The sequence below is a fragment of the Grammomys surdaster genome, unplaced genomic scaffold, assembly GCF_004785775.1.
Source record: "Grammomys surdaster isolate TR1022 unplaced genomic scaffold, NIH_TR_1.0 60, whole genome shotgun sequence".
Classification (NCBI taxonomy): domain Eukaryota; kingdom Metazoa; phylum Chordata; class Mammalia; order Rodentia; family Muridae; genus Grammomys; species Grammomys surdaster.
In genome coordinates, this window is record NW_021604562.1 from 876,656 (window position 1) to 904,587 (window position 27,932).

At 41.7% G+C, this 27,932-nt stretch overlaps 2 protein-coding genes across 2 annotated transcripts in view; one reads left to right on the top strand and one right to left on the bottom strand.

The window, feature by feature from the left end:
* Positions 1-3,961, top strand: part of Znf280c (zinc finger protein 280C) — a 56,064-nt gene extending 52,103 nt beyond the window's left edge. The window contains exons 18-20 of the mRNA XM_028755761.1: positions 2,502-2,620; positions 2,764-2,800; positions 2,915-3,961. Of these exons, the coding sequence (XP_028611594.1) occupies positions 2,502-2,620; positions 2,764-2,800; positions 2,915-2,930 (172 nt within the window). The 3' untranslated portion in view covers positions 2,931-3,961. The remainder of the gene's footprint in view (positions 1-2,501; positions 2,621-2,763; positions 2,801-2,914) is intronic.
* Positions 3,962-14,491: 10,530 nt separating this feature from the next.
* On the bottom strand, positions 14,492-25,672 carry Rab33a (RAB33A, member RAS oncogene family). Its single transcript, XM_028767188.1, has 2 exons — positions 25,074-25,672; positions 14,492-15,085 (listed from the first exon to the last, which is right to left on the bottom strand). The coding sequence occupies exons 1-2, from the start codon at positions 25,329-25,331 to the stop codon at positions 14,630-14,632; spliced, it is 714 nt and encodes a 237-aa protein (XP_028623021.1). The 5' UTR covers positions 25,332-25,672; the 3' UTR covers positions 14,492-14,629.
* Between the last annotated feature and the right edge of the window lie 2,260 nt (positions 25,673-27,932).

Consider the following 27,932-nt stretch of genomic DNA (forward strand, 5'->3'; position numbering starts at 1 on the left):
AAAAAAAAAACTGTTCTAAAGAATAAGAATTAATTTTATTTTGAAAGACATTGAGGAAAATCACAGATACTTTGGGTGAATCAAGGGTTTGGAAGGATGATGAATGTGGAGTATACATAGAGAGTAGTAGTTTTATAAACCAGAGAATAGTTAAGGCTGTTATTTACTAATGAATGGGGCTGGGACTAGAGAGATGCTGAAGTGGTTAAGAGCACTTGTTGCTCTTGCAGAGGCTCTAGGTTCAGTTCCCAGCACGTATGCAATGTGGCTTGCAACCATTCATAATGCCAGTTTCAGGGAAATTCGATGTTCAACTTTCATGGACATTAAATATGCATGTGGTACACATACATACATGCAGGCAAAGCACTCATACACAGGAAATAAAATAATAAGTCTTAAAATAATAAGTCAAAAAGAACAGAGAGATTGGAGAAATGGCTCAGCAGTTAAGAGCACTGCCTGCTCTTCCAGAGGACCTGGGTTCAGTTCCCACCACCCACATGGCAGCTCACACTTGTTTGTAACTCCAATTCCAGGGAATTCAACACCCTCAGAGATAAGCTTGCAGGCAAAACAATAAACATCAAAGAAAAATAAATTAATGAGCTCACAGAGACTAAATCACCAATCAAAGAGCATGAAGATCTGGACCTAGGCCCCCTACACATTTGTAGCAGGTGTGCTGCTGGTCTTCATGTGGGTCCCCTAACAATTGGAGTCTCTGACTCTGTTGCCTGTCTTTGGATTCATTTTCCCTAGCTGGGCTGCCTTGTCTGGCCTTAGTGAGAGACGATGTACTTAGTCCTGCAGAGACTTGATGTGCCATGGTAGGTTGGTACCCATGGGGGGCTTCCCTTTCTCTGAAGAGAAGGGAAGGGAAGAAGAGCTGTGATGGTAGGATGGAGAGAAGAGGAGGGCTGCGATTGGGATGTAAAGTGAATAAATAAATTAATTAGTAAACAAATAAATAAATGGAAAGCCTGGAAACTAAATTGATTAAATATTTTTTAAAAGAAGCTCATTTATTAAAATAAAATAAAATGTTATAACAAAGCTTATGTGCTACTTTAAAAATGGGCTCTGGAATCAAACGACTACCTTTCAAACATGAGGCTGGCCTTAGATAAGGTACTAACTTATCCTTTTCAGAAAAGTGGTCTTTCGGATGCCTGTCTTGTAGGGGTTATTTAGATCATTTGTTTGAAGGAGATAGGTCTAAAAGCCCCAGCTTAATACAGTGTAAATGATATCTTAAATTATTAAATACTTAAAATATCTGAAATGTTTTTATTTAACCCTTAGTACCAAGGAAGTGACATCATAAGAGAAATCAGGAATAAAGGGTGGTTTGGGAGAGAAAACATGATTTTGTTCATTTAAGAACACTTTCTTACATATGTAGCATCTAGTCTTAAATATAAAAAACAGGATAAGACCAGGGCTGCAGATGAATAAAATCAGCATAAGGTATACTACTAGGTTTTACACTTATAAAAATGTCAGATGTTTTATATAATGAAGCTGGATGTGGTGGCTCACACCTATAATTCCAGCACTGGGGAAAGGAAGCAGGAACATCCTGAGTTCAAGGCCCCACAGGGCTAATAGTGAGACTCTGTCTCAAAGCAAACAAAACACAAGGAAAATATCAGGTATGTATATGCTTTGTTAACAAACTAATATTTATATTAAATTACTAAATTTACAGTCTTCGTATCTCTTCTAACTTTAATCTGACTTAAATACACTAGATTATATGCTTCATAAACTGAACCTTTTTGTTTGCTTTTGTGTCCAAAATACCTAGTAATTTGGTATATAGAGAACATTCTAGTGCTTATATTTCTTTTTTGTTGTTCTTGTTGGGTTTTTATTGTTTTTTTTTAATGATTTATTTATTTTATGTATGTGAGTACATTGTTGCTGTCTTCAGACACACCAGAAGAGGGCATCAGATCACATTACAGATGATTATGAGCCACCTTGTGGTTGCTGGAAATTGAAAACTCAGGTCCTCCGGAAGAGCAGTCAGTGCTCTTAACCTCTGAGCCATCTCTCCAGCTCCAAATGTTATCTTTTGCTTGGCGGATAAGCCAAGGCATGGAATCACTGTGACTTATACAAGCTATAAAAGATGCTAGTTGGGCCAAGACTGTTTGAGGTCTCTAGATGTGAATATTTTAGCAATAGATTGAAAGTATACAATTTATAAAGCACTAAAAGATAGCATAATTTAGCAATAGCTAGGCTATTCTCTTGAGCATACTTTTTTTTTCAGGGCCTATAAATCTAGGGCCATGCACATGCAAGATAAATACTACCTACAACCCCAACCCTTTGAGAAACATATTAGATAGATCCTATTTATAACAAAATTGGGAAATGACAGTGATAACACATAAAATAAAAATCAGGAGTTATTACACAGAACAATTACTGAATTTATGCATGGGTTTCCACATATGATCCTCTGTCTTATTTGTATTGTCTTTTCATAGGGGCATCACTCTAGTGTGCCTTAAATGTGACTTCCTAGCTGATACTCCTGGCTTAGACCGTATGGCTAAACACTTAAATCAACGTAAAACTCATACTTGCCAAGTTGTAATAGAGAATGGTATGTATATGTGTCTGTTACTTTGAATTTATGATCTATGGGCCAGTAGTTTTTCTCTATCACAGTGTGAGCTCTTAAAAATTAAACTGATACTCAGTCTTCATGTATTACATTTGTAAACATAATGCCTTCTCTGATTTCAGTGACTGAAAGAACCGTAACTTCTGAATCTGCTTCTGAGTAAGTCTAATTTTCCTTCAGCACAATTTGATAGATTTTAGCACTGTTGCAATTTTTAAATGGACCACTAATAGCAATGAAAAATATTAAAGTGTTTTTGTTTTTGTTTTAAAGTGGCTTGTTCAAATAGATTCCTGCTCTATGAAGCTCGTGCAACCTGGTGCAAGACAAGTTGGAATTTCCTAAGTTCAAAGTTCTGCAGTGTTTGCTTTCACAAATCCAGTTTCCTAAGGTCAAAGTTCTGAAGTGTTTCCATGAAGGCAGTTAAAGTTCACGACACTAGCTCTCAGAATCCAGCTCTTTTCAGCTTTCAGATGGCAGTAGATTCTTATTCCACCTTATCTTTGTGTCAGGTTAACATATGTTAACATGTGCTTTTCTTCTCCAGTTGGCTCTGGAGAAGGAACCTTAGTTACTGTAGCCTATTCTTACTTTGTTTCAGATAATTTGTATTTTTCTCTGCTGTACTTGCCTTCAGAATAGTACATGTCAAATGGTATAGCTAGTCTAGTTTCTTTTTTCTTTTTTTTTTTCTGTTTTCGACTTCTTAATTTCTTATAAGTTTTGGTGGTCAGATAGCTGTTTTTTTCCTTCATTCTTTATCTGTCATGGGTTTATTTTTCAGATGCAAAGGCAACACAGAAATTTCAAAACAATGTCCAGTGTACTCCTGGACAGTGTCCCCACTTCAATGGAACTAATTGATGACTGGTCTCTCTTTCTAAGGACTGTGTTTTATTTGGCTGTGAGACCTGTTTCAGTGTGTAGCCTTAGGATTGTATTTGTTCTTAGTCAGAGTCCCTTCCTACCTAACTGGCCTTCCATAAGGCTGATATTGACCTGGCCATCGATGCCTGTAAGATGCACCAAATAGATTTGAGCACAACTTTCCTCTGAGGGCTTTGGTTCTTAAGTGTAAGCTTAAGAGTTTGTTCTAATCATGAAAGCTCACCAAATGAGTGAAGGTTGCATTCATGTTCTTGGAAAAACAAACTTTGTGAAGTTATGGCTCCAAAGTAACAGTTAGTTATGTCATCATTTAGAGTTTTAGCCACCATCCCACAAGTTCTCGACAATTCTAGTGTTTAATAATTTTTGAAAAATTAAATTTTAATAGCTTACTTTTTGTCATTCACCAAATTTATTATCTACATTTGTAATTTCTGCTTAATTCTTTTCTTTTGTGTTTGCTTAAAATGCCAAGAAATTTCTTTAAAACTCTCTACCTATTTTATGCAGCTAACTATTGTTACTATTTTTTTCCTCTTTCCTTTTTTCTTTCTTTTTTTTTTCCTTTTTTTGAGGCATGGTCTCTATTATATAGCCCTGGCTATCCTGATACTCATTATGTAGATCAGGCTGACCTTGAACTCAGATTTCTACCTGCCTCTTCCTCCCAAGTGCTGGATTTAAAGGCATGAGTGGTACCTGTTCAGTTCATTAGACATTAATATATGTTCTCTCTATCTTGGGACTATCATAACATCTTAGTGGTCAGGAATTCAAGACAAAGAACAAAAACTCCGCTTACAGATTTTAAACAGAAGTTTCAAGTTACATTGCTATTAACTTAGTAATTATCTTCATAGCCATAAATGTAATTCCTTAGATAAATATAATATATTCAAAAATACTGGGACCAAAAATGCACTTGTTTCTTGCCCACCTATATAGAGAGAGATGTATATTTTTTTATTTTGGTGTTTGTTTATTTTGGTTACATCAAATATAGATTTTTCTGAACAGTTTTTGATGTTACTTATTTTTTTAATAAAATTTGTATTGTTAAACACTCTTGGGAATTATTTTATAATAAATAAATTGATATAAAAACCTATAGATTGTATCATCTAACAAGAATTATTTTTGTCCTCACATGGAAGACTGCCTGCTTTGTCTATTGACTGAGATCTTTATCTGTTGACTACATCCTGTTCAGTTTCCTTAAGCACACTTAAAAGCTCACTATTTATACTTTACTAATGTGAACTATTTTACAAGCTAGCAAAAGATGGGCTGAAGAGAGGGCTCAGCTGATAAGAACACTGGCTTCTCTTCCAGAAGACCCGGGTGCAATTACAAGCAACCACATAGTAACTGACAACTATCTGCAACTTCTGTACCAGGGATTCTGATGTCCTATTCTGGCCTCCACATGCACTAAGCATACATGTGTACATGCAGGAAAACACCTGTACAGATAAAGCATAAAAAATTTTTAAAAATATTGAAAACCCTAGGGTTTTCTATGTAGCCCCGGCTCTCCTGGAACTTGCTGTGTAGACCAGGGTGGACTCAAACTCACAGAGATACACCTACCTCAGCCTCCTGAGTGCTGAGTTTAAAGGCATGTGTCACCACAACTAGACTAAAAAAACAAAAAACCTAGTTTTCTTAATTATGATGAAAGAGGAAGAGTCTCAAGTCCTAGTTCAATAATGAGGGTTTTATCTGGTTAGTTGGTTATTTTACGCTGTTTTTACTTTTAAGTCAGGTCTAGATGACTGTACTTAGAAACATAAGAAAAGCCATTTCAAGTGGTCACTTGCAATCATAATCAAGGTTAATTTTCGTACTGATACCTACTTAAATATTATTTCAAAAGTCTTTGGGATTGGCTACTTTTGTAGTGACCTTGGTGATCTCTAGGCTTTTATTTCTGTACCTTACTTAACTCAAGGATTTTTTTTTGTCAGTTACCATTTTTCCACTCAATTTTTAAAAACATGCTGGTTTTAACAGTATTGATGAAATCTCAACTTTTAAGTGTTAAACTTTTACCAAGAAATAACTTCTTTCTAACATAGTTGAAAAAACGTGAATGAGTCCATTCTTGATGTGGCAGTGTTTAAGTCCAGAATATGGTTTTTTTGCTATTCCGGGGGAACGCTGTTTCTTAAAGTTCTGTGTATTATAATATTTTTTAACATTTCAGGCAATCAATATAAGCTTGCTTATATAAGTTCTCCTTGGTAGTAAAGAGTTTTATCTTGGTACTCTTCCTTTTTCTTCAGTTTATTCTAAGTTTTTTCAGTTCGATATAACCATTGCATGAAACCGCACAGTGGCCTTTGTTCCTCAATTGAATAAGAAGTATGACTGATTTACTTTCAGTTGATTACTGTTACAGCAGGGTGTTGGGAGTGGGTAGGTGGGTGGGTGGGGGAACACCCTCATATCATGGGGAGGGAGGATGGGATAGGGGGTTTCCATAGGGGAAACTGGGAAAGGGGGTGTAAATGAAATGTAAATAAATAAAATGTCCAATAAAAAATAATCACTAGATTGGTGGTGGTGCACACCAGGAGGCAGGGGCAGACAGACTTCTGAGTTCAAGGCCAGCCTGGTCTACAGAGCAAGTTCCAGGACAGCCAGGGCTACCCAGTGAAATTCTATCTTGAAAACTCAACAATAATAATAACTAAACAGAGACTTAGATTCTTGCCCCCCCCCCATTCTGACAACACATAGTTGAACCTCTTTGGTTTGTTCAGCAAATATTTATTGAGAAGTTAGTGATTGCCACTCTTCTCCGTGTTTCAATTATTGAAATCATTACTCTTGAGAAATTTGTATTTCAATAGTGAGAAACAGACAATAGAAAATAAATAAGTCTTAGGTGCTTATCAACAAAGACTTTCCAAAAATACCTAACGGCTCAATAAATGGTTATAAGAATTGATGAAAGGACTGCATGAGATTAAAAAGCTTCTGCAAAGCAGTAAATGAAGCTGAGTGATGTGACGGCCTAAATACTGGGGAGACGGCTTTACTAACTATACATCTAACATGGAATTTGTATCTATGAAGAAATGCATTGTTGTGTGTGGTTAGTATATGCTAATAAAACTATGAAATGGACTGGAGAGATGGCATCGCCATTTAAAGGCTAGACTCACAGAGAGTTTCGTTCTCAGAACTCATGGCAGTCTCTCCAGTACCTTTGACCGGAGTAGGGGTGGTGCACACACCTTTAATCCCAGCACTCTGGAGGCAGAGGCAAGTAAAACTCTGAGTTTGAGGCCAGCCTGGACTACAGAGCAAGTTCCAGGGCAGCCAAGGCTGTTAAACAGAGAAACTGTGTCTCAAAAACAACAAAGTATAGTATTACCAAACAAGTGACAGAAATACAAACATTGAACAAATCAGTCAATAACTGAACAGATATTTCTCAAAAGAAGCAGAGAGATGGCTGGGCAGTAGAGATGCTCTCTACTGGCCTCCATGGGTACTACATGCATGTGCTGCACTGACATGCAAAAGTGACCATACACATAAAATAAAAACCAAAGATCATGGGCTGGTCCGAGCCTCCCACCCACTTCCTCCTAGCACATATGTAGCAGAAGACTGCCTTGTCTGGCCTCAGTGGGAGAGGATTCACCTAATCCTGTAGAAAGGTGATACTCCAGGGAAGGGGGATAACTAGGGGAGATGGGAAAGGGAGCACCCTTTCAGAGGCAAAGGGGAGCAGGTGAAGAACTCTGGGAAGGGGACCAGAAAGAGAGGCAACATTTGGAATGTAAATAAAAACTTTTTTTTTAAAGTCTTAATGTTGGCCAGGCGGTGGTGGCGCATGCCTTTAATCCCAGCACTTGGGAGGCAGAGGCAGGCGGATTTCTGAGTTCGAGAGTTCGAGGCTAGCCTGGTCTACAGAGTGAGTTCCAGGACAGCCAGGGCTACACAGAGAAACCCTGTCTCGAAAAAAAAAAAACTAAAAAAAAAAGTCTTAATGTTGAAGAAAGAATAGAGCTGTTAGGATTGTTCGGTGAGAAAAGGTCGTGCCACCAAGCCTGATAACTTGAGTTTGATCCTTGGAACTCTCACATGTGCCCTGGGATCCATACACACAATAAATAGTGTATCTTTTCCTTAAAAGAAATACCAATGGCCAATAAATACAGAAAAATATACTCAACACTCTTAACCATCGGGAAAAGGCAAATTTAAACTACATTGACATTCTGTCTTGCCACAGTCTGTGAATGGCCATCATCATAAGGCTGTGAGGAAAGAACACTTTCAGACCACTGGTTGAAATGTAAACTCATGAAGCCACTATGGAACTCAGAGGGGTTCCCCAAAAAAACTAAAGGAGAAGTGCCATATAACTCAGGTGTTCCTCTTCTGCCTAGATACCTGAAGGACTCTGAACTCCATGCATGTCCACATTTGTTGCAGGTCTATTCACAATAGTCTGAATATAAAATACATAGATGCTTGTTGACAGGTGAATGGGGGAAATGAATGAGTAAAGAACAGGTAGTGCCTTTGCTCTGGAGTTCTTGTCAGGTATAAAGACGATGATAATCATGTCATCTGTAGGGAAGTAGGAGTGGGGCTCATTGTATTAAGACAAGCTCAGAAAATTATCACGTTTTCTTTCATATCTGGAAAGGAAGTGGTGTGAGTGTGTGTGTGTGTGTGTGTGTGTGTGTGTGTGTGTGTGTGTAAAGGAGCATGGAAGAGAGAATAAGACATAATGATGTGAAACCTAGACTAAAACATTACTTTTTGATACATCTGGGTATTTTACCTGCAAATATGTCTGTACACCGTGTGTATTCAGGTGCCCTTGAAGTGTCAGCATCAGCACCACTAGAACTGGAGTTAGAGAAATTGTAAATCCTACACTGTGAGTGCTAGGAACTGAACCTGTGTCCTCCGCAGGACAATCAAGTGCTCTCAAACACTGAGCCTACACTCCAGTCAGTCATATTGTCTTCTTGTCTTCTTTTATAAAGGGTTTGGGTTTACTTTTCCTTAACTTGTGAGGAACTTATTCTTAACAACACCTCATATAACTATTTTTAACCTCATATACTTTAATTCTCCGAAACTCAATGTCTTTTTGTAGCCTTGCTTTTGGTGTTTTTTTTTATTTGACCTATGGGAAGAGTTTCCTTCCTGAACAAACTCAATGGGGTTTCTTGTGTTTCTCTCCTACTGTTTTTAATCATTCATAATGAATATATATATATATATGTCTTGTATGGAGATGTGTTTAGAGAACAGCCTTGAAATAATGGTAGTACACGTTAACTACTGTCACTACTAATAATAATCCTTAGGAAGGATACTGAAATGTGCACATCAATGAACTCTAACAGTTCATAAGCGCTGTGGCTAGTCATAACTTTTATTTATCATTCCCAGGTCTTGCAATGCCATGCTGCTGAGTGGAGGATTTTGTTCTGCTTATGTTTTTTTTTTTTTAATGGGATAGGATAAGACAAATTCTTACTATGTAGCCCTAGATGGCCTGGAATTTATGTAATGCAGCCTGGCCTCCTTGATTTCTAGGAAAAAAATATATATATATATATATTCCTCTAGATGACTGAGATTAGTGGTGTGTATCTGAAAACTAAGATGATACTGCCTTGCTAAAAAGCACTATGGAATCCTGTCTCATTTGGAAGAAAACCTTCATCTTATATTTAGTTAGTGTTTGAGATTGAAACCAAGGCCTTACGTATGCTAAGCATACACTACCACTTAGTTACATACCTAGCCTTTTAGTGGAAGTTTGTTGTTTCCTTGGTTTTGGGTTTGTTGTTGGTAATGGTGGTGGTGGCAGTTTGTTGACACAGGGTTTCTCTGTGTAGCCTGGCTGGCCTTGAACTCACAGAGATCCACCAGCCTGTGCCTCCAGAATGCTAGGATTTAAAGGTGTGTGCCACCACTGCTTGGCAAAAGTATGTTTGAGTGGGGTTGTTCTTTACCTTGATCTCCATTTCAATCCATAGTTTTCCATCATAATCCATCTGATTAGATGAATTATAGCATAGTCTAGTAGGAAGGGGCTTTTGTTTAATTTTATTACCCTTATTTATTTAGTCATTTATTATGGTTTATGTGTAGCGGTGTGCACATGCTCTAGTTCATGAGTGTACGATGAAAGACACTTTAGGAAGTCTGTTCTTCTACTATGTGGGTTCTATGAATCAAATTCAAGTTTGGCAATAAGCACCTTTGTGGGCTGAGCCATCTCACCAGCCCTGGAATGAGATCTTACCATTAATCAAATCTTCAGAGTCTCTGAACAGAATTGCTAGTAAGTGAGTAGCCCAGTTAACCAGTTGTTTCTCTATTGATTGGATCAAAATGCCCTAAAGACAATATGAAATATTTTTGACTAAGTTATTTATTTGCTTTACATCTTGAATGCAGGTTCCCCTTCATCCTCTCCTCCCAACCCCTCCCTCTCACCTCACCTCCCTCCTTTGAAATAATTTGTAACGTTGATTTAGAGCCAGGCGGTGGTGATGGCGCAGGCCTTTAATCCCAGCACTAGGGAAGGAAAGGCAGGCAGATCTCTATAAATTTGAAGCCAGCCTAGTCTATGTAACATAGCAGGCTCCAGGCCAGCCATGGCTACATAGAGACACCTTCACGTGTAACAACACACAGCACTATGTGGAAAATACACTATATAGTTATCTATCCAAAAATTACATTTTGGTTAAGTTATCTTCCTTGAATCTTCCAAAATTCCTGCACAAAAGATTTCCAACCCTATTTTATAGATGAAGACACTAGGTTAATATTTTTCTGGAAGCAATGTTATCAGGAAGTACTGACATTCGCGTGATAAATCATTTTCCTTGCCTTATTTTAGTAAAATCAGATTGATTTCTTTCTACTACCAAATTTTTTGGGGGTGGGGAGGTTGGGGGACAGGGAGGTTGGGTTTTTTGGTTTTAGTTGATTATTTTGTGATGGTACTGGGAATGGAACTCGGGGCTTCATACATGCTAGGCAAGTGCTCTACCACTGAGCTACACCCCAGCTGAAGTGCTAGGGCATGCCTGGCATCCCAGTGCTGAAGAGACTGAGGCAGAGGAATGGAGAGTTCCAGCCTGAGCTGTTATATATTGAGCGCCTGGACAGCCTGAGCTACAGGGCGACGCACTGATTCAAAAAGCAAACTAATAGTCTAATAGCTGTCATTAATTCAGTGGGAAACATAAAGGCAGCAAACCAGAGTTAATCCTAAACAAGTGTCTTGTCTAAACCAGACTGGTCAATTGATTATTTCAAGCCTAAAGGACATGTAACTTCAGGAAGTCCATTTGGCCTGCACTTTCAAAGTACAGCAAGTCATAATGGTTCTTTCAAGAGGAGATGGCCTTCACATACCAAAGCTGGGAAAGGGTCTTAGTCACAAGAGACTGGTCATTAAGGCTATAGCAACCTTGAATAAACAAACTCTTTGACATAATCCTTATCTTCCAATAGTAACTACATCCCACCACATATCTCTATCAGGACAACCTTAGAATTTACTGCCCTAGTCCAGATAACAAAATGTTGTGGTATTACTTTACAGATTTATTGTCCTTGACCTAAAAAGTATGACTGCATCATGCTTTGATCATTTCTTCAGAATCCAATGTTGTGAAAATTTCTGTGTACATGTAAAATTAATTGGAAAAAAAATCAATGATTTTGACAAGACCTTGACAGGAACTGATCTTGTCAATCAGTTCTTGTATGAATTGGATTCATTGATCTTGCCAAGGAACCCACACACAAGCTAAGAAGAACAGAGCTGGGCTGGAGAGATGGCTCAGCGGTAAAGAGCACTGACTGCTCTTCCAGAGGTCCCGAGTTCAGTTCCCAGCAGCCACATGGTGGCTCATAACCATCTGTAATGGGATCTGATGCCCTCTTCTGGTGTGTCTGAAGAGAGCAACAGTATACTCACATACATAAAATAAATAAATCTAAGAAAGGAAGGAAGGAAGGAAGGAAGGAAGGAAGGAAGGAAGGAAGGAAGGAAGAAAGAAAGAAAGAAAGAAAGAAAGAAAGAAAGAGAGAAAGAGAATAGAGCTAACCTCTTTGTCAAGTATTCTTGAGTCCTTCAGTGAGGTCCCTGAAAGGATACGCAGGACAGTATCAGAGGTAGCGCCCCTTTATTTGGTTTTATTTATTTGTGTCTTTTGGTTTTTCAGGATAAGGTTTCTCTGTGTAGCCATGGCTGTCCTGGAACTCAATCTGTAGATCAGGTTGGCCTCGAATTCAGAGCTTTGTTTGTCTCTGCTTCTCCCTCCTGAATTCTGGGATTAAAGGTATGCGCCACCACCATCTGGTACCACTTTATCTGGAGTATCTCGATTTCCATACGGGGTTAGTGGGTAGGCTCAAGTTAGCCAGATTTCTTACCCATGATTCTGCCTAAAGCTTCTTCTAGACATCTAAGATTAAATTCAAAGTCACAATACTTATTGAGGAATAATTTAGTACCAACCATGGAATCAGAGCCAGTCATCAAGTTTATTTCTTGTTCTGGTTCAGCTGCATCATATATGAACTCCTGGATAGCCTGAGCTACAGAGTGAGACACTGATTCAAAGGCAATCAACATGTCCCCAAAGTAACAGGACTAGTTACTTTCCCTGCAAGAATACCTGGCTTTAGAATCTGCGCCCTGCACAGGTGAAGTGAGCTCTTGTCTCCCTGCTTGTCCTCGCTGCTGCTATGCCGTGGTTCTTAACATAGCAGGTTCACACGATTCCCCAGGGAGAGTAAAGCCCGAGCGATTTAACAGGGAGTAATTCCAGGACATCTTCAGGCCATTTCATTTTGTAAGAATATCCTAGTGTCTACTGTCTTAAGTGCCTGAGTTGGGACTAGGATTTGTTCCTGCTGCTTGGGCAAACATTCAGGAACAATTCAGTAAGAGAACCACTTTGCTGCATTCACTAACTTCACCAGCAGGCGGCGTGTGATAAACATGCTATCCTCACCCTAGAGCCAATTTTGTCTCTTGCATCTGGAGTGGCTCTCGGAGCGGAAGTGTTTATGCTCAGGATTAGTCTTCCCAAGTCTCTTGAAGTTAAGAGGCTCTTACCTACTAGTTTCAGGCACACAGCCCACGGACAATGGGCATGACCAAAATAGTTTCATTTTTCTTGCTTAGAGCCTGAAAGGATCCACTTCACCCAGTTGAGTTCCCTGGAAACCCAGAGTGCCCCCTATGTTGTGGCTCAAGAAAGATAGCTTCTGGTTTCAGAGCTTGTCAGAAAGCTTAGAGAAATCTACACACAGAGAGGCATGGGGGCACCACAGAACCATCTGTGAACATTTTAAGAATTCAAATTCCTGAGCCCCACTTTAGAGCTTCTGGATAGACTAGGTTGGAAATCTGTACTGTAACTGAGATCCCACAGTTAGCTTGAACCAGCATTTGAGAACCACTAATTCAAGAGAATCCCGAATGGGGTATCATCGACCCTAACACCCCTTCACAGCCCTTGAGGGCATGGGTAGCCAAAGGATTTGGATTAACCCAGGTAGTTTCACTGTGTGAATTTAAGTTTCTTAACTTCGAAAAACTTAAAGGTAGTTCAAGAGCATAAACTGGCCTTCCCAAAAGGAGCAAATACCCTATTTTTATTTAACCTAAAAATAAACTCATGGGCTGGAGAGATTGTTCAGTGGGTAAAGGTGCTTGCTGCCAAGTCTGATGACCTAAGTTCAATTCCTGGAACCCACATGGTGGAAGGAGACAATCAACTCCTGTAGGCTGTCCTGGCACTTCCACACACACACTGGCACGCTTTGTCACTGTGCTCACACAAAGAAATATAATGAAAAAATATAAATACAATTATTTTTTCTAGGACCAGTCGCTGATGATGAGTGTATAGTGTTCTATATTCTTACAACATAACCCTATACTTGTTGTTGTCTAATTCTTTTTATTGGTTTTTTGACACAAGGTTTCTCTGGGTAACAGCCCTAGGCTGCCCTGGAACTTGCTCTGTAGAGTAGGCTGACCTTGAAATCACAGAGATCTACCTGCCTCTGCCTCCTGAGTGCTGCAATTAAAGGTGTGCACACCACTGCTCGGCTTCGTTCTATTATTTTTTAAAGATTTATTTTATGTATGTGAGTGTTTTACCTGAATGTTTTTAATGTATGTTCACCATGTGCCAAAGGAGATCAGAATTGGGCATGAATTCCTTGAAACTGAAGTCGCAAACAGTTGTGAGCCATGATGTAGGTACTGGGAATTGAACCTGGGTCCTCAGCAAGAACAGCAAGTGCTTTTAATCATTGTACCATCTCACCAGCCCCCATTGTTGAATTCTTGTTTCTAAGTAATTACATTATTCTGTAGCTGGGTCATGGGGCCTTTCGACAGGATGAGTCTTCCTGTAACAGTTATTCCATGGCATTCTTTGCATAATATGTATTTGTTAGACCAACAGGGAACAAACATCAACTTCTCTTGATGAAATGTGTGGGGAATGGAATTTTTGTGAAAGAACTGGGATTGTGAAGTAGCCTATTTTTACACTTTAGAAAAGGAAGCAAGACATCCAAGGGACATACCTCAGAAATACGGGAAACGTTAAATCCATATCTCATCTCAAGACTTCAGGGTGGCGCATGCTTTTAATCCCAGCACTTGGGAGGCAGAGGCAGGAGGTTCTCTGAGTTTGAGGCCAGCCACATCTACAACCTGAGTTCCAGGACAGCCAGGGCTATGCCAAGAAACCTTGTCTTGGGGGAAGAAAAAACAAAGCAAACATGTGAACAGACAAACAAAAGACTTTTGACTGTCAAAATCCTCCTCTGTGGGTGGGGATGGAGTTCTTTATTATCAGATGCAAGGCCCTGGCTTCTAGTGTCAGCACTCCAAACAAAAAGGTCTTCCTGGAAGAAAGCAAGACACAAAGCTACGTGATAATCTATACAAATTTTTATTTTGATATTAGTTTGTATGGAAACAAGCAGGTGTAAGCATTATGCAGGCACAGAAAAAAGGGGAAAGAAAAAACTCCAGTACTAATTCTCCTGTATTTACACCATTTGGTTTCAACAAGGACAGGAAGCTTTACTGTTAGCTTCCTGTGGGAACTCCAGTTTCTGCACCTTGCCTTGCTGCCTCTCAGCATCACGGTACAAGAGGGATTTCTGAGCCTTCAGTCGGCAAGCCAGGCACATGAAGATTGACTCCACGTTCTGACTTTCTTTGGGGTCCTTGGCTGATGTCTCAAACAAGAGCATGTTGTGAGCATCAGCAAATTTCAGGGCTAAGTTGGAGGGTACCTGGATCTGTTCCCTCAAGTCACACTTGTTACCCACAAGCACCTTTGGGACTAGTGGGGGCACAGCATGCCCATTGCATTCCTGGATCCACATTTTTAAGTTGGTGAAGGAGGTCATCTTGGTGACGTCATAGACAAAGACCACGGCATGCACATTGCGGTAGTAATGCTCGACCATGCTTTTACGAAAGCGTTCTTGTCCTGCCGTGTCCCACACCTGAACCTGCAACAAAAACCCATATGTAAAATCAGAAAAGGAAACAAGAGTAGAAGAGAAAAGGCATAGTCTGACCTGGGCAGTGATGGCACATGTCTTTAATTCTAGCACCGGGGAGGCAGAGATGGATGAATCTCTGTGAGTTCAAGGCCAGCCTGCTCTACTGAGTTCCAGAACAGCCAGGATTGTTGCACTGAGAAAACCTGTCTCGAAAAATAAAGCAAATGCATATTCTTTAAAGCATTAGAAAATGAAGTTACATGTCCTGATATAACAAGAACTTCTTGACTCTTAGCAATATGGACCCCAGAGAGAAGATTTATAATTTGCTAAGTGTTTTATTTTTTTCTGGATGAAAATACTAAGGTGAAAAGTTTGAAGGATTGTAGTATAAAAATAGCACACAAGAGCTGGAGAGTTGGCTCAGTGGCTAATAGCACTTGTTGAAGAGGTTTTGAGTTTGATTCCTAGCACCCACAAGGTAACTAACTCACGACTGCCTGTAACTATAGTCCCAGGGAATTGGATGCCCTCTTCTAACCTAGCGGCCCAGGCATGAACATAGTGCACTTCACATATACCCAAGCAAAAAATTCCTATACATGAAACAATCTTTTAAAAATTAACAAAAAAATAGCACCCATATTGGTCAAATTTTTCTGGAGGGCAATATGAGGATTTTGTCAATAATCTTAAAAAATGTTCACAACTCTTAAGACCTATAATCTTGTTTTCAGGAACCTATACAAAAGGCATTGAAAAGATTCCTTAAATTCCGTGAAAACATCTTCATCACAGTGTTATTGCTCCTGAAGGAAAACAATGTTCACTAGGAGAGGAACAGCACACCTACAGTAGTGTTTGCCTTGGTTCACATTTGCAATTACAGCAATTCCTGCGATCCACAAGAGTGAGGCAAAAAGATTGCTGAGAGTTCAAACCTGGGCTACATGACAAACCCTGTCTTAAAAGACCAGAGACACAAAGTGAGAGAGAGAGAAAACATATAAAAGAACATTTCGGGGCTGGTGTGCTCGGTTCTTAACCAGTCCCAAATCTATTTCATATGCTATAGTCGCAATTTCCAAAAACATACAACATGAACATATTTGTAGAAAAGTCTAAAATTGTATATATCCGAATGGTAATGGCTATTTAAATACAGGAAATATTTATTTATTTATTTATTTATTTTCTTTGCTGCCATTGTTTTGACACAGAGTCTTAATGTATATATAGTTCAAGCTGGTGTCTAACTTGCTATATACCCCAAGCTAGCCCCAAACTAGTGATCCTCCTGCCTGACCTTTCTAAGCTCTTGGATTATAGGCATGAACCTTCTTACCTAACTTTGCATTACAAGAAACACTGAGTGATTCTAGCTAGCTCAAGCTACAAAGCAAGATGGAGGCAAGCCTGGGCTATATGAGAGCCTGCTTTCCTTCCATCATAAAAGCGAAATTAGTGTTTAAATTCTCACCACTGAGCCTTATTTATTTATTTATTTATTTATTTATATGAAATCTCATGTAGTCTAGGCTGACTTCAAATTCATGATCTTCCTGTCTCAGCCAATCTGGTTCTAGAATTATATGTTTGAGCCACCATGCCTGTTTTTCAATTTATTTTTAAATTCACTTCTTTGTTATATAAAAGAAAATTAAATTCGATCTATTTTTCTTCTGCTTATTTGCTTTTGGAATAAAGGCCAACTTATGAAGAGAAAAATCTAGTGTCAGTAGCATATGCAAAGACATAATTCCCAGGGGGATTACTCTGGGAGTCAACATATATTCAAGTCCAATTTTATTTTCTATTATGTATGCAGGGTCTGGGACAACAGACATTCATGCTCAGAATGATGATCTCAAGACCCTATAAAATTCTCAGATAAGAAACAAAATTTTGTTATGGCCACTAATTTGACTACTGTGACTTTTCAAATGAAGTATATAGTCTTTATTTGGAATTAGCCGGCAGTGAGTACAATCTTTGGAATCTAATCAAATCTCTTTGCTGACTGAAGATCTAAGATCATCATTCTGAACCTCAGTGTTCAGTGCCCAGACTCTCCTTCACCTTTTAGTGAGGCATTTGTTTTTACATCTTCTATGTGAATTTTTCTTTGACAGAAGCTCACTTATAGCCTGGCTTGGCCTCAGTCCTTCCATCTCAGCCTGCTAAGTGTTGGGCTGCTGAAATTTGTTACCACCTTCAGCTTCCATTTGGATTTTCATGGGCCCTGGCTCAGGCTCTCCTCTCCTTCCTTATTCATGGACTCTAGTAGTCATTTGGTTTCTGGATGTCTCCTCTCCATTGCCCCCTGTTGTCACACTAGCCACCTAAATCCCTGCTTGTATCTGCCTCTTCAGGAAATTATGGTAGCCCTCTACTGCATGTCGTGTCAAATGCAAGTATTTCAGTCCATCTGAATTTGACCTATTTCAAGCTACTCAGCCATGTCTTTCTCTGTGACTTCGGTTCACTAGTCCATCCTTCCACGGTAGATCTGGTTGCCTCCTCTTCGTGATTCTAATCTCATCCATTCTTGAAGATTCAGCTTGTGCTTCCATTATCATCCTCAATTTTTGGGGAAGAGGGCATTTTTGGGGCACACAATTTCTCTGTTGTAGCCCTGGCTGTCCTGGAACACACTCTGTAAACCAAGTTGGCCTTGAACTCAGAGATTAACCTGCTTCTGCCTCCCAAGTGCTAGGATTAAAGACTTGTGCCACCATGCCTTGTTCAAACATTTTTAAAGAATATTTAAAGAGTTTATTTATTTATTTATTTATTTATTTATTTATTTGTATTTTATGTGTATGAGTGTTTTACCTGCATGTATGCCTGTGTACCACGTGCATGCAGTGCCTGCAGAGGCCAGAAAAAGAATGGCAGATTCCCTGGAGCTGGAGTTACAGATGGTTATCGGCCACCATAGAGGTGATGGGAAAGAAACCCCAGACCGCTAGAAGAGAAGCCAGTGCTCTTGACTAGTGAGCCATCTCTTCAGTACCTCCATCCCCCGAACACACACCTGCAAGTCTTGTCTAGCTCCTGCAATTCTCTTAGGAATTTCGCTTGTACTTTGGGTCTACAGCATACCATTTAGAATATATGTGCTCTGTGTCCATGAGTGTTGCTGCTCCCTTGCTGACTAAACTTGACAGTATTTTTCAGCATTGGATTGTACATCATTGAGATAGTGGTGATCAAAAGCAGTACTGGTTTAGCCACTCCCAGCAATTGGGCAGCTCAGGTGTCTGCCAAAGCCATTTCAGAGAAAGCATCTGACTTCGGTTACACACAAACCCAAAAATCCTCAAAGACTTATTTGTTTCTGTAAGGAAAAACAAAAAAAAAAGTTTATGTTTTTTTTTTAATTCCTTCTACCTCTCTGATGCTCTGAACAGGAAGAAAGAGAGGCAGATGGAGAGAGAGAGATGGAGGTCAGGATGAAGAAAATAGGCGTAGTCCAAGAATATCATTTCCACTCGGCTCCTGATTTCCACTTCCCACCCCCAGTCTCCAGTAGTCTTAACTCTTGCCTCTGAGTGAAGCTGAATTCCTAACGGTCCTCCGGCATGCGGCAGATGCTTTAACACCATGAGCTCAGGATTCTAAAAATACCTGCAGGAACGCGGGTGGCAATGTGTGAGGTGTTTGAAGCAGAGTAAGGATGGCTGTTCGACTTTTCCTTGGTGTCCTAATTGTGTACACCACTCAAGTTGCCAGAACGGTAGGGGTCTCCCCTCTGCTGGAGACCTCCTCTGCCTTTCCAAAGCTACAAAGAAAGCCTCGAAGCTTTCACACAGAGGCTTGGTAGTTGAGGGGTAGGTACTTCTCCCTCCCCGATCTATAGAAACCACATCCAAAGTTTTGACACCCCTGCCACGATGCGACTAAAGCCTGGAAGCAGGCTACACCCAGCAGAAAACAGAACGAGGCAGTATGGCTTCGATGCCTTTGAAAGGGAAGTACATTAGTCAGGTTCACTGGACACATGGAATGGGCTCTCTGTGTCAGGGGATCCAGGTTTTCCTGTCCTCAACATCCTCACAATCCTTTCATCCTTACTAGGACGTGAAAGTAGATGCTCCCTCTCCCCTGTCTTTCCTTCCCAGTGGACATGGTAGAGGCCTGCCCCTTAGCTACACATGCCCAAGATCCTTATCACTCTCAGAGGGCCAGTAGAGTACAGTGGAGTCAAACCAACTGCAGTGCAAATCTCTGTCCAAATCTCATGCTAGTTGTGGGTCCTTAGCTCAGCATCCCCACCTGGAAAACGAACAGAGTAAGAGCAACTGTACAGGTGTGCTTTGGTGGCATTTCTTGGCTTATGCATGACACTGCCTAATACAGATTCCAGAATCCCCAGATGCCCAAATCATGGAAGCTCAAATGCCCTCTATAAAATGATGTGCTATTTACATATTGCCTTGCACTCTGCCTCCTACATAATCTCTTAAAATATTTGATATAATGTCTTGCTTATGGAATAAGAAAAAAATCTGTATATCTTTACAGTAGATGCATGCGCACACATATAATATACATATATATATATGTACACTATATATGTATAGTGTGTGTGTGTATGTGTGTGTGCGTGTGTGCGTGTGTGTTTTGTTTTATAGACAAGATCTCATATAGCCCAGGCTGGCCAGCCTCGAATTCTGTATGTAGCCAAAGATGACCTTGAATTTCTGATTTTTCTGCTTCTATTTCCTGAGTGCTAGGATTTCAGGATTCCTCACTGGGTCAGGATTCTGTGGCATTGGGATTGAACTCCAGGCCTCATACTTGCTAGGCAAGCACTTTATTAACAGAGCTATACCCTCAGTCCTTGCTTTTATTTTCTAAATATTTTATTCTCAGTTAGTTGGGCTCTATGAGTACAGAAAGCCAACTGTATACAGTCTTCCTCTCAGGCCTGGCACTACATGAATCTACATGACACCACACTGAATCTACATGGACAGCCGACTGAGTGGCTGCAGCTGGAAAGACAGCATTCTGGCTTCTAGTTAGTAGTTGAGTAAATGAATAGCATTCCTTAGCTGAACCTCACTCTCCTCATCTCTATAGTGGGAATTCGAGCTTCTCTGGTTGCTAGGATGATCCAATGACATGATATATGAGAAACAGCTTTTGTAAAATGGGGCATGCTCAACGAATATTAGTTGTTATCATTGTGTCAGAAAGAACAGAAGCTTTTAGTACTGTGCCTTGGATCTACTGGGTCTCATTCCGGCAAGCTTGGCTCTAGAAGGTGAAACAGGGCAAGGGCAGCCAGTGGGGTGGTACAGGAAGAAAGATTCATCAACTTCCCATGAGGAACTGAACCTTTTTACTATTTTTCTGACAGTTATATCTGCCTGGTGAGCTTCAGTAAGCTCTCCACCCCTACACAATCTCTTAGCTGACCTAAGTTTTTTTTTCCCTCAGGGGACATAGCTGGCATCATTCTATAAATGGACCTTGGGTATCCTTTTGTTGGAAGCCAATGGTAAAAGGCATAAGTGCAAAAGAGAGAGAGAGAGAGAGAGAGAGAGAGAGAGAGAGAGAGAGAGAGAGGCATTTACAACCTTTGGTGGATGAAGAAAGTTTAAAAGAAATCTTTTTATCAATTAACTAGACTGTCCCATGTGTATCTAAGATACACTGATACACAAACCTAACACACGAGGCAATAAAAAGGACAGAGACAAAGACAGACAGACACATACACGGGGTGGGGAGAAGGGAAGGGAAGAAAGGAAAGGGGGAAGAGAAAGGATGGGAGGAAGAGGGAGAGGAAGAGGGGAAGGCAACAAGGAACACACAGTGATGGATAATTAATCATTAGGTTGACGGAAGATGGAAGCTTAGAAGATATGATGTCATTCTGACTGCAGGCAGCTTGGAAGGAACCCTGCGCTCAGCCTCCTTGCACTTAGTAACATAGCACAGGAAGGTGTTTTCCCCAGTGATCAGCAGAGAGGAAGAACTTTGCAGTCTGGAATATGCCTGCCTATAGCTATGGCCAAATCACAGTGGGGGTGCTAGGCCTGTGGGAGTACCCAAACAAGGCAGAAGGGCTACTTTCTTGTAATTTTACCAAGAAAGGTTCAACACCTCCACCTTATTCCTGGGTTTCTGATGCTTTTAGGCTGAGACAGACACAATATGGTTTAGCTAAACCTGTAGGTGACACATACATAATGCATAATGGTTATTAAGAGAAGCTCCACCCTTCCTTTGGGAGTTGGAAGATGTCTCCATCTTTCCTAGATTGATTAGGAAAAGCCGCCAGCTTTCCTGTGTGGTGTCCCACCATGTTGCTTGCACAGACAGCCTTCTGGGATAAATGGACTTAGGACTTGTGTACTCTTCTAAGCCTGGCAGTGACAAACCCAGAAAGAGCACCTGAGAAGGGATTAGGAGGCCCACATTGTACAATTGATCTTAGGTAAGTCGCTTTCTTTCTCTGAGCTCCAGTTCCCTATCTCTAAAATGAGGACTTTGGATTAGAGGAGGATTTGCCCCTTAAGGATTTTTCTATCTCTGGACCCCTGTAATTCTCATGCCCACAGTAAGACAGTCATGGTATGAAAAGTAAACTTGGAGTATTCTGTTGAGTGTCCTGAGTACAAGCAAAATAGATGTCTTGTTTAAATTCTTGTTTACTTATTTAGTGATTCTGGGGATATAACCCAAGGCCTCACATATGCTAAACACACACTCTACCACTGAACTTCACCCCCAAACTTGAAGAAGATAACATGAAGGCTCCTTCATCCTTGGACCATAGCCTTGAGTCCCTCCCTAGGCACAATAAGACTGGCTGCTTGGTAATGTATCACTCCCAATCTAGTGGACTAGATATTGCAGTCTAAAGTAGCGCTCAATATAAAGAATGCGGGCTCTGGATCTCAATTGAAGTGTTAGCAATGACAAAAGATCGCTGTGCCCATGGGCAAGATAGTTCATCTGTCTCAAACTCAGTCTCCTTATCTGTCAAAGGAGAATAATAAAAATCCCAATTTTACCCTAGCAAAATGGTACAGCACTTGGCACTTGACCTAGTGACATTAATTCCTGAAACTCGGAGGGGAGAAAGAAAGAATGGGACCTGCAAGCTGTCATCTGAACTCCACCATGCTCCATGGAACCCATGTGCCTACACACACACACACACAAACACACACACACACACACACATTACAAATTTTAAAAATTAAAAATACTTTTAAAATCTTAATTCCTGAGTTGTTGTATCAAATAAGAAATAAAATGCCTACCCTGGGCTTGTTTAGTCAATAAGTGGATTTTTTTGTTTAGTTTAGATTTATTTTTATTATTTTTGATTATGTGTAGGTATGTGCACATGACTGAATGTATTTGTGGAGACAGAAGCATCAGATCCAGCTAGAGCTGGAATAACAGACTCCACTGAATGTGCAGTCTCAGGCATCCCGGAGCAGAGACTATCACATGTGCCACTCCCGGGAAACAAGGAGGCAAGCCTAGGAGAGGCAATACACTAATCTAGACCTAAAACAGAGAGGAGTCTCTACCACTCATCTGCCACGGCTTCTGCTTACAATCTGATAGTTTACTATTACTGGCTGAACTCTAGGGCTAACCCTAATCCTAACCCCAACCCCAACCCCAACCCTAACCCCAACCCCAGCCCTAACCATGTTTTGGAACTTTTTTCTTGCAGGAAAAGAATGAGGCACAATCTACATCCTTCTTGATCTCCTGTCAGCTGCCATGCTCTGCCATCTTCCCACAGACACTCTGGCCTCTCACCTGCCAGCTTTGGCCTTAGTATTTCAACAGCTTACAGGAGAGCAAGTTCATCATGCCCCAGGTCCCACACTCCACTGAGGTTTCTTGTCCAATTTGTCCTCAGAGGTTCCTCCTTGAACTGTGTTACAAGGCTTTGTCCTCTTGAAAATATCATCTTCCCCCCAAAGCCCATAGTAAGCACTTATCTGCATGGGGTGTTGTGCTGATCCCTGGTTCTAGTGAGTCACACTGTCACAGGCTCTGCCCTCTGGGGAAAAAAAGTCTAGAATATTTGGCAGAGACTTGAAAGCCAGTTTGGTTAAGTACAGAGGTGTATGTGGTAGGGATAATGGTTTAAAATCCTCCCCAGGCCATTGGGTGATGACTCCATCCACTGTTCACCTCCTACCCCTCATTTCTCCTCCTCCTTTTCTCCCCCTTCATCTCTCTTCCCAACCTCCCCAGACTCCCATGCACTTCCTTTTTCCCACCACTCAAACTTCAGAGGGATTTAACATGCTGCTCCAACTTTTAATCCCAGGAAACTCTTCAGCTCACTGTAACATTTGATTTTAAATAAATGACAACATTAAACATGAATGATTTTGTGAGCCACCATGTGGTTGCTGGGACTTGAACTCATGACCTCTGGAAGAGCAGTCAGTGCTCTTAACCACTGAGCCATCTCACCAGCCCCTAACATGAATGATTTTGAAGGTGTTTCAAAAAGCATCCATTGATTTATTTCTAATTTTCTTAAAAATAAATCATGTCTTAGACTTTCCAGCGTCTTACAGTCATATATTAAGGAAAATAGGCTCTGTCGAGGAAGAAGCCCTGACCTGTGCAAACATACAAGAAGAGTCCTTGAAAAAGATAAAGACAGATAGATACCCGAATTGGCTTTAAAAAGACATCCTGTCGCCTCAGATTAGGAGAGCTAAAATAGGTCAGAAGTTCAAAAGAATCTCCCAGACCTGGAATCTCTCCTTATCTCCCACCTGTCCTCCAAAAGCACAGTGTGTTGGCTTCTTTGCTGAAGTCATTTTAAAACGTAATCATTTTAATCACCAAGAAATCTTGCACAATTTGGAGTGTTTCGTCATTCTCTCCACTTCACCAGTCCTTCTGTCTGTCACTCAGAACACAGAACAGGACATGTGGCTCCATCAACTATTTGACCAGCAAGAAGTTTACCTTCATCTCTGGCCCTCCCTGGGGTCCTGCTCAAGCAAAGGCCAGCCATGAATCTGAAGAACTTGGTGTTTAGTAGCCCTGGTGTCTTCTTAGACGCTTTCTATGACACACAAAGCTGTTCTTCCCATACCCTGCGTCCTGCTACCCCCTCCCAACACACTGACATAGCCTGTCTTACTTAGTTTCTACTTCTACTACAGTAAATGAACACACAAAAATATGTCTACTTGACCATTTAGTAAACTATGGAGGAGTCAAGGCACTTCCCATGACCCTCAGATAAGTTGTTCTACGTTTCCCAATAGGCCTTCTGAAGACAATGCCAGGAGAATGAGTAAAGGGCTCTTCATTCATTAGGTTTATCCAACCCAGCAAAAGCAGCAAGCCTGTGGGAGGGACTGCCCCCAAAGAACAAGTTTTTGGAGATTATGAAGAGCCAGCGGGTGACTGTGTCTCAATCTTTAAAAGGGCTCATGGCTTTGTGACATAACCATCCCCCACTCCACCTCCAGCTTTAATCTCAAGTGTAAACTGGAATTTAAAATAAAGCAGTGTTCTGGTGCCATGGATTCCCAACCTTTCTAATGTCACAGGGCTTAGCCAGGATGACTTTTTTTTTTCAGCCTATTGGCACCCAAGAGATAGAAAAGATCTCAAAATGTATAAAGTGCTTTGAGATCCATCCCACAAAACTAGGACCAGAGATGTCTCAGGCCTTCCTGTGTTCAGGGGTGTCTCTCCCGTTTAGGGTTGAGGGCAATTTCAAACCTGCTTTTCCAGGCTAAAGCTGTCAGGCAGGGGCAAAAGGTAAGAATGCAACCACTAGAGCTTGTCAGAAAATTTGGGTTAGGTGGAGATGAGCCCCTGAAAGAAGCTAAAAGGGTTGTGGATGTGCCCAGGGTCTTGAGCTCGGCAGGTGGCGACACAGCCAAAGCTAGTCATTTATTATCACTCGCGGTATACCTCAGGCAGAAACCCCCTCCCAGGTTCCTCCCTGCCCGGACCTGACCAGCTGGATCACCTTGATCTTCTCGCCCTCGATTTCCACGGTCTTCTCCCTGAAGTCCACACCGATAGTGGCCTCAGTCTTGTCTGGGAAAGTACCCCCGCAGAAGCGGAAGGTCAGGCAGGTCTTGCCCACGTTGGAGTCCCCAATCACGATAATTTTGAAGATGCGAATCTGCACGTACTGGTCCATCGATGAGTCGAGCTCCAAGGATGCCAAGCCAGCAGCTGAGGCGGGCTGCAGGCTCCCATGGCCCAGGATGGGCTGCGCCATCTCCCGGGACAGGACCCGGGTCCCAACCCCACTCGAGGGCTCCACACAAAGAAAGCGGCCACGTTAGTGCGCTCAAAGCGAGAGAGCTTTGTGCGTGTGTGTGTGTGTGTGTGTGTGTGTGTGTGTGTGCTCGCGCGCTCGTCTGGAAGTGTGTGTCCGCCCGTGTGTGCGTGCGCCGGTAACGTGTGTGTGTGTGTGCGCGCGCGCGCGCGCGCACGTGAAGAGGGTGCTGTCACCCCAGGCACCCCTCCTCCTTCCCTAGTGCACCCTCCTTTCAGCTCAAAGGCACAGACACAAAAGCTTGAGAGAGAAGAAATGAAGAATGGGCTAGCCTGGAGAGGACTGCCTGTATGTGAGCTCCGGACTGCAGGCTCAGGCTGTGCCGCGCCTTCGCCTAGACCCTCCCCTTCTGGACCCCAGGGACACACTGGAGGGAGAAAGCCTAAGCACAACAGGGAAGGGATGAGGAGAGTGGAATACGCCACCTCAGGATAGCCTGTCCTTCTTGTCCCCAGTTCTGTGATGGATTTCAGGCTTCCCGCCCCCACCTAGAGCGTCTAGGGTCTGAGCACAGCTGGGGAGGACAAAGAGCGCTGTACCCTAAGGCATTACAGGAGTTTCGGGGTCCGGTGCAGCATTAAGGGGTAAGGGATCTGAGATACCTCTTTCACATCTCCACAGCCACTGACAGCTGCGTCGCTCTGCTTCCCTGCCTCCCCCCAACCCCACCAAGTCTTAGGGAAAAAGAGGTATTCAGTCTTACTGAGTAAGCAGGTGCACTCTTTGGTGCCCAAGGAATTGGGGAGGGCACTGCCAGGACACCAGTAAACGCAGTGGCTTTCGGAGGGCCCCCACGCAGCTTAAAGGAGGCACACACGGGGCACGGGCGTGTGTGTGTAGGGGGTGTTACTGTTTCTGTCAAAGACTTGCCAGATGTAGGGGGGCGCGTACCAGGCGCCAACCTCCCCTCATCACACCACGAGCACCCACCCTCTGAATGTTTAGGAGGGCGGCTCCCATTGGCTGTCACAGTCAGTTGTGTTTGGCTGGCCAATGGGGAAGGCCCGCTGCGGGAGAGGGATGTCCAGAGGCTAGGCGGGCCCCCCCCCCCCCAACTAGTGAGGACAGCTCCAGCAAAGGGGGACTTTGTTTCTGTAGCTAACCATTACAGGCCCAGGTGAGGGCACTTAGGACACCTCATAAACCCCATAATCCCTGATACTCTGAGCCCTTTACAGAGTCATTCGTCGTTTCAGAATGGCGGAGTTTCAAGGGGAATTGGAATCCCAAGGAGGGTCCGCCCACCCCCTGCAAGTGAATGTAGAACCTAGTGGTTGGGTCTAATTTGCAAGAAGCCTAGATTATGCTTGGAAGATGATAAATGAATACAACTTTTTTACGATATCAGAGGGCAACTTCCCCAGGCTTTACCAACCGTCACATAACTTGGTCAAGACCCATAGTCCTTCTCCCAAAAGTGACTTTCAGGTTTCAAAATTGTATGAAATGAACTTAGGTACAATTTGCATACAACAAAGAGCACCCATTTTATGTTTGTTTTAGGAATTTGCTCATCTCCCTCATATTTCATAGGCTAAGGTATCACTAACATATACCATTAGCATCAACATATGATATATTGCTAATGTCATCAAAGTCAGGGGAGGCAGCAGTACACATGAGCTGCCATTTTGCATGTGAGCCTGATCTACAGGAAGAGTCAATGTGATGAAATCCATTTCCACTAAGGAAAAATGCAAAAGTAACTTTTGTTCGCCTGATGTAATGTCATCTCAGAGACTTATAGCCTCTAACCTATGCCTAGTTCTGGAAGCTTCTATAGTCTGTATAACCTAATCTAGGCCAGAATGGTTTCAGCTTCTGATACTTACTTCTGAATAAGGTCATCCTTTCTAGCTCTTTCTGAATTCTGGTTGGCTGGCTCAACTCAGCTGTTCTGGCCCAAACTCCTCTCTAAGCTGACTGATTCAAACTAGCTTCTCTCAGCTTCTGGCTGAATTGCTCTGCTTGGCCTCATACTAACCTTGGCAATCTGTTCTAATCTTCCAGCTCCATCTGCCTGCCTCTGTCTCCTGAGTGCTAGAATTAAAGATGTGGACCACCATGCTTGGACCTAAGCTTTTCTTTACCTGAAACTTGTGCAATACCAGGCTGGCCTTAAACTCAGAAACCTGCTTGCCTCTGTCTCCTGGGATTAAAGATGTGTCTATGTATTCCAGCCAAATCACACAGATTCAGAAGGTCTTTGGATGTGATCCCTTGCTAAAGCAGCCATGTTGCTGGATTAAAATTCCTCTACAGGAAAATAAAACAGTACAATATCTGAGTGATGTGTGTGTGTAAGCATATTGGAATGTGAGTGCTCAGCCAAGTTCAAGTTATTAAAAAGAGCCTTCTACTTAATCTTATTCTTGAGTTGGAGATGTATTTATAGCCCTTTATTATACATGTGGGTCACCCATTTCTAAAACCCTTGATTATACTAGTCAACATTAAAACCATCCAGAGATGGAGTTAGCTGATCCAATACCACCATTATGTATACCAACAACCATCATGGTATAGTACTTTTTGTTTTCC

Bases quoted from the DNA above. Each gene is read 5' to 3' on its own strand.
- Rab33a (XM_028767188.1), bottom strand. From the start codon at position 25,331: ATGGCGCAGCCCATCCTGGGCCATGGGAGCCTGCAGCCCGCCTCAGCT. The intron at 15,086-25,073 runs GTGATCCAGCTG...TTTTTGTTGCAG, and splicing joins TCGAGGGCGAGAAGATCAAG to GTTCAGGTGTGGGACACGGC.